The 7,218-nt window shown below is 36.8% G+C and overlaps 1 protein-coding gene across 2 annotated transcripts; it reads left to right on the top strand.

Moving 5' to 3' along the window:
- Positions 1-7,218, top strand: LOC125878566 (cyclin-dependent kinase 2-associated protein 1). 2 transcript variants are annotated; one of them, XM_049559849.1, is made up of 4 exons: positions 1-167; positions 4,281-4,381; positions 4,702-4,828; positions 6,602-7,218. In XM_049559849.1, the coding sequence occupies exons 1-4, from the start codon at positions 140-142 to the stop codon at positions 6,667-6,669; spliced, it is 324 nt and encodes a 107-aa protein (XP_049415806.1). In that variant the 5' UTR covers positions 1-139; the 3' UTR covers positions 6,670-7,218. The 2 variants fall into 2 exon arrangements, with proteins under 2 accessions (XP_049415806.1, XP_049415804.1); XM_049559847.1 differs by lacking the exon at positions 1-167 and adding an exon at positions 536-778.

The following is a 7,218-nucleotide window of genomic DNA, read 5'->3' as shown; positions in this document are numbered from 1 at the left end:
GGAGGAAGAAGACACAGCTACATGCCTCCAGGATAACTGTGGACTCATTTTAATTCTACTTTTCTTTTTGCTTCATGAACAAACAGCCTCTCACACACATATATATTTATATATAGGCTGTAGAGAGAGAGAGGAAACAATGGATGCGCCCCCACAGACAAAGACAGGTATCTGCAAACCGGCTCTCTTTTTCTCTTTTGACTGGAAAAGTGTTTAAATATAACTGAAACAAAACATTTAACTCTCCTAACACAGCTGGATTAGTGTAACCTATAAATAAATACATGTGCACAAAGTTGGCGGTGTTACTTTTTAAACATTGTGTTTGAACGCGCTGTAAAAACGTAAAAGACTTTAAAATGTGGAGTAAAAAGTCTAAAGACACTTCACACGTTCACTTTTTAAACCTCCTCTTTTTAAACAAAGTGCCGTCAAAGTGTTGTTTAAAGTGCACTTTCGGGTTAATGCCGGGTTAAACGTGTGTTAAACCGGGTGAAACCGCGTCTGAAATCCGTCCTTTTCTCGTCGAAATCCCGTTTTAACCGTGTTTTTTTTTCTTGATAACCCGCAATGGATAGTAGCAGTGTTAGAAAGCATAGTGGGTGTCAATATAAAGTGACGGCCATATTTGCCGGTGCCGCTGTTGTAAACAAAAAGTGAGAGACAGACGCTTCACTGAATTTCGGGTCATTTTTATTTCTTTAATTTACAATGTCTTTGGGAATGTCTTATAAACCCAATGTCCATCAGCACATTCCGGGAACTTCTGGGAACCAGGGTAAGGAGAAAAAATGGCGGAAAATCAAAGTATCCGTCCGTTAAATCGAGTGTTAAATTCGGGGTCTCGGAGAATACCTGGAGAAAGACCGTGTCTGTAGTTTTTGTCCAGTTATATATATAGGGTCAGATCCTGGGAGCTAGGCTAATTCATATCCGCCATTATTACTAATGTAAAAGAGCGCCATCCGTGATAACAGTCGGCGGAGAAACGCGGTCGGGATGTGAAACGACACGGCGACGGTTCGTTAAATGTGATTGTCCGTCGTCCCGGGTCGCGGTCCCGCCGGGTGGGTGCCGTTACACGGTGACAAAAATGTATCAGTAGTGTCTTGTTGAGCCAGGCTGCCTTGTTCCGTTTCCTCCATGATGCTCCTCGGTCGGAGCTGCTGATTGATCTGCCTCGCGATGTTTCTGCGACGCTTCGAGGACACCTGGCGGCCGAAGCGGCGAACTGCAGCCGAACAAAGCGGCAGGGGAGCGGCCAGGGTGGAGGACAGACACCCGGCTGGAGCCAGGGCTGGAGAGCGGGAGGATTCATGTGTTTAAATAGAAAGTAGTTTAATTTAAAAGTAACACCACAGTTTATAAATGCAGGAGTTTAGCTTTTAACGAAGCATCAAAAATAATTCTTCAAGAAAATGTAAGTACTCTATATCAGTGATGGAGTTGTGGGATATTTATTTATGTAAAATATTCTTTTGCGGGTAAAACTGGAATTAAGTATTGATGTTTTTACTTTAAAGTTAAAGTAGGGAAACCGGTATTTAATAATACTTTGTTTAAAGTTAAACTCCTGCATTCAAAATCGTACTGTATACGCACTCTCTATCAGGTGGAAGGAACTATTAACGTCTGCAATTTAAAGTTAAAGTAGTAATTGCCACCATTTAAAAATACTCTGTTAAATGTGTAACTCCTGTATTCAAAAGCCAAATTCAACAAAATGTAGAAGTACTCTCTGTCAGTGGTGCAATTAAGTATTAGATAATTTTATTTATGTAGCAGTAGTAATACCTGTTACAAGTAACATACATGCATTCAAAAGCTAACTTTAAAAATACTTTGTTACAAGTAACTAAAACTCCTGTATTCAAACTCTTACTTTAAGAAAATGTAAAAGTATTAAGATATTGTATTTTTAGAAAGGTAGTAATACCTCAATTTAAAAAATACTTTAACTCCTGTATTCAAACTCTTACTTTAAGAAAATGTAAAAGTATTAAGATATTTTATTTACCGAAAGGTAGTAATACCTCAATTTAAAAAATACTTTGTTATAAGTAACTAAAACTCCTGTATTCAAACTCTTACTTTAAGAAAATGCAAAAGTATTAAGATATTTTATTTACAGAAAGGTAGTAATACCTCAGTTTAAAAAATACTTTAACTCCTGTATTCAAACTCTTACTTTAAGAAAATATAAAAGTACTCTGTATCACTGCTGTACTAACATATTTTATTTAAAGTAAAAGGAGTAATACCTCAGTAAAAGTAAAACTCCTGCATTCAGAGTCTTACTTTAAGAAAAGTAACAGTACTCTATCAGTGATGGAAGAAAGTAGTAACGTTTTTAATTTAAAGTAAAAGTAGTAACACTGCAATCTGATAATACTACTAATATGAACATGTATAAGTACTCGCTATCAATGGTAGAGTTAAGTATTGCAATATTTTATTTATGTAAAAGTAGTAATATAACAACAAAAAATAAACTCCATTAAAGGTCAAGCTCCTGCATTCAAAATCTAACCTCAAGAAAAATGTAAAAGTACTTTCTATGAGTGGTGGAACTAGGAAATAGTAACATCTTTTATTCAAAGTAAAAGTAGTAATACCACAATTTAAAAATACTCTCTTAAAAGTAAAACGCGTGCATTCAAAACCTTAAAATAGTAAAACCTCAATTTACACGTAAAGTAAAACTACTGCATTAATAATCTTACTCAAGTAAAAGTACATTAGTACTATCAAGGAAATGTAAAAGTACTCTGTATCAGTGATGGAGTAAAGTAATAGGATATTTTAGTTATGTAAGTTATGTAGTAATACGTCATTTAAAAATACTCTGTTACAAGAAAAAGTATTTTCTATCAGTGGTGGAATGTAACTGAGTACTCTACATTCACTCAAGTACTGTACTTTTCAACAACTTTGAGGTACTTCTACTTTACTCGAGTTTTTACAGTGTAAAAACTCAGAGGGAGATATTTACAGAGGGAAATATTTTACGTTTGACTTCAATACATTTATCTGACACATTAATGTGTCAGTAATTGTAATCCAGTATTATCATACATATTATTCTAAAATGGGCCGTTCTACATGATGAGTACTTTTACTTTTTTGAACCTAGTTTTGATGCAAATACTTTTGTAGGCTACTTTTACTTGAGTACAATTTTGAGTGTGGGGGTTTTACTTTGAAGAAAGTATTTTAACAATGTTATCTTTCTACTTTTACTTTACTGAATACTTCCTGCAGCCCTGCTCACTGTGCAGCCAAACTCTGCTCTGTCGTTATTAGATATAATACTGTCAGATAAAATAAATGCAGTAACATGTAAGGTGCATAGTAGAACTAATGTTCTATAAATCTGGGGGGTTTAATTTACTCTTAAACTATGCATTTTATTTTAATTGCTTGTTGCAGGTTTGTAAAATCGTCATCTGTGAATTAACTGCAGGCACCAACTGAATATAGCTGAGTGTAAAGTACATTGAAGTTTAATGGTGTAGAAACAGACAGCAGAATACAATTTAGTAAAAATTCAGGTAAGGTATGAGTACTTCAGAATTGTACTTAAGTTCAGGACTTGAGTAAATGTACCAAGTTACTAACCACCGCTGACTAGACCCAGTATTTGTATTTTTGGAATTTAGGGGGGAATTTATTCTACAGTTAAGATGTTTTTATTTAAGATGATTCCAGCAATTTAAGACCGAATCTGCCCATTTTTAGGCCAGCAACAGAAATAAATAAACTACAGCTGCAATGATTAATCGACTAGTTGACTGAAAGAAAATTAATCAGCAGCTATTGTTTAATTATCAGTTACTTTTCAAGCGAATTGTAGGAATTCTGCGGTTGCAGTTTCTCAAATGTGATGATTTGCTGTTTTTACTCCTTTATATATAACTGAAATTTGAATATCCTTGAATCTGGGAACGTTTGGTCTCACAAAACAAGCAATTTGAATTCGTTAACTTGGGTTCTGCAGAACTGTGAAGCTTTTTTCCCTCTATTTTCTAAAATTCTGCAACAGAAGAACCTGTGACATACAACAGATATGGCTGTTTTTACTCTTTTATATGTAGTTATAAATTGAGTGTCTTTGGGTTTTGGAACTGTTGATCTCACAAAACAAGCAATTTGAAGGTGTTACCTTGATTTCTGGGGAATTTTAAAGTTTTTTTTCCCAATATCTCCTAAAATTCTGCACCAGATATGGCTGTTTTTATTCTGTCTATCTTTACTGACGCCATCTTGTTGTGTCTGAACAGTTGGAAGCCTCCAGTCTCCCTCAGCGGCTAACCTGGCCACGTTGCAGTCCTACAGGCCCCTTCTGAGCGACTATGGACCTCCATCTCTGGGATTCTCACAGGTAACTGCAGTTAAACAGCTGATCTGACTGTCACAGACATTTTATCTCAGCTGTTTCCTGTTGAAATGATCGTATTGTACCTCCATAAAGTAGGAAGGACTTGCAAGAGACAGATTAAAAAAGTACTTGTCTCAGTTGAAGCAGCAGAGGCTGAGATAAGGACACTAAAGCCTTCAGTTTGCAGCTGTTTATTTGTGTTTTCTTGGTGAACAATTGCAGATTACTCTTGTTTTCCTCACTGTGCTGTTCTCTGGCTGAAAAGGGGAAAAGTGGAAATGTGTTAAACCCAGCTTATCTTGCTGTGTTTGCTCTAACGTCAGGGCTCCAGTGGCAGCCAAGTGCCTCAGAACAAATATGCAGAGCTGCTGGCCATCATCGAAGAGCTTGGAAAGGAGATCAGGCCCACATATGCTGGTAGTAAGAGCGCAATGGAGAGACTGAAAAGAGGTAACTGCAAACCTTGATATGTGCAACTAAATACATTCACTCAAGTACAAATGTGAGGTACTTGTTTACTTGAATATTTCCATTTCATGCAACTTTTACTCCACTACAGCTTTAGTTACTTTTCAGATTGCAGTTTTTATTCAGTCAGAACCATGTATATGTTAAATGTTTGTGATTAACTGAAGCATGAAGTGTTCTGTTATGTGTTGGGAACGTTCTCCCCCTTCTTAAGCTGAATTAACTCTTTAAAAACCCTCTTGGATCAGCTGGAAAATTCATCGTCACAGAGCTGAAAACAGGCTGTTTTTATGACTTCCTAGAAATACATGATCCTCGCAGGACGGCCACGCTACAGACACACGATGATCTCATAGAATATGATGCATTGCTGTAGATTAAACTACCCATCAGGATATAAAGGCGTTAAAATGAGACAACCTTAAACATCTACAGCAGGAAAATGACACATTAATGCAGCAGAAACATTACAAATTGCATAACATAATTCTTTACTTTAAAGAATTAAGGAGGATATATTAGCTAAAATAGAACATAATTTAATAAGTATGTTTTCTTTAGTGTTTAGTCAGCGGAAAATAAGAATTGTTGTTTTTGTCACCTTAGAATGAGCCGTTTATATCTACATAGGGAGCAGGTCCTCGTCTACAGGGATCGCCGCGTTGCATCGCCTTATTTCTACAGAAGCCCAGAGCAGACAAAAACAAATACTGACTCTTGATAGCGCCATTTGTGTTTTCACATAAGCCACCATAGTTAACAGCCCCTCTGTGATGTGGGTGTCAGAAAAACACACATTTTTTTTAACGTGAAACTGCTTTATTCAGTGTTTTTACCGGTTTAAATCACCTGGAGTCTCATTTATAAAACAGTGTGTAGGATCTATACTAAAAATGTACGTACTGACAAAAGGCAAAAATGGTGTGCACCAAAAAATATTCAACAATTTCTACAACCAGTCTTCCACCTCACCATCTGGGTCGTCAGTGTCTCGTCTTCAAAATGTTCGTAAGCAGTTTATTTGTCTCCCAGTGAAAACCTCCTGAAAGTCTGGATCTTAAGTTATTGGAGAAAAAAGATGAGCACACGTTAGCAGGTGCCAAACTGCATCGAAGAAACACTTATTTTTAACGTGAAACAGCTTTATTAAGCATTTTCACCAGCTTTAATCAACAGGGATCTCATTTATAAAACAATGTGAAGGATTCATACTAAAATTGCACGTACTGACAAAAGCCAAAAATGTCGTGCCCCAAAAAATATTTGACAATTTCCACAATCAGGCTTCCACCTCACCTCGTCTGGATCTTAAGTTATCAGAGAAAAATGATGAGCACTCATTAGCAGGTGCTGGGCTAGTGGTCTGTCTCTGACATGCCAAACTACACAGAAGAAACCATGATTTTTAACGTGAAACTGTTTTATTCAGTGTTTTTACTGGTTTAAATCACCTGGTGTGTTTGTTTTGGAAAGGAAGAGACCTCTGTGGATAATTCAGCTCCAGATAAAAACTTCTTGAACAATGAACACTGTAGAAATTCCAACCAGTAGAAGTTTTGCCTGGTCGCAATCTTTAATCCTCACCACTAGATGCCACCAAATCCCCTAAATCTGACACACGTAAGATTTTGTGGAGTGTTCTCACAGTAGCAAAGGATCTGACTTCCACCACTGGATTGTGCAGAATAATGCAAGTGCAAAACATACAGCACAGTAAAGTGTGTTAATCTAAACTGTATTTGTCTTTCTTCAAAGGAATAATTCACGCCAGAGGGCTGGTTCGTGAGTGCTTGGCTGAGACGGAGAGAAACGCGAGGTCCTAGCTACGAACACACATTCCTCCCTGCAAGAAGAACTAACAGTCTGCGTCTCATGAAAAAAAAAACTTGCATGGCATTTCCTTCGAGAAGAGGAAGTAAATGAACAAAGGATGGGAAAAGCAAGCTCCTAGAGAGAAAAAAAAATACAATTCATGACTCCTGAGGATTCTGGAGGATCATTTAAATCATGTGTGGGTTACTGGAATTCATATGAAGGGATATCATGTGTTTTTAACACCCCACTTTTGGGATCTTAATTTTGACTTCATATTTAAAACATTGATTTATGCATGCGAACGGGCCCGGGGGTTAACTGTAGACAGTGCATGGCTTGTACAGGGGTAGATGGAACAGACTTGTTTTTGATAGTATTTTGGTCTGATTTTCAGACCCTAATAACACATGACTGAGTGAATGAGTGAGGGGCAGAGATGTGCCAAACGCATCGGTTCATTCGTGTTGAGGTTGGTTTTGGTATAAAAAAAAAGGAAAATGCTGTTACTTGCATCTTTGTATGTATTTATTACTCAGTGTAATAAATTGTATTTTCAA

The sequence above is a fragment of the Epinephelus fuscoguttatus genome, linkage group LG18 (assembly GCF_011397635.1).
Source record: "Epinephelus fuscoguttatus linkage group LG18, E.fuscoguttatus.final_Chr_v1".
NCBI classification, from domain to species: Eukaryota; Metazoa; Chordata; class Actinopteri; order Perciformes; family Serranidae; genus Epinephelus; species Epinephelus fuscoguttatus.
This window is presented reverse-complemented; position numbering and strand designations above follow the sequence as displayed.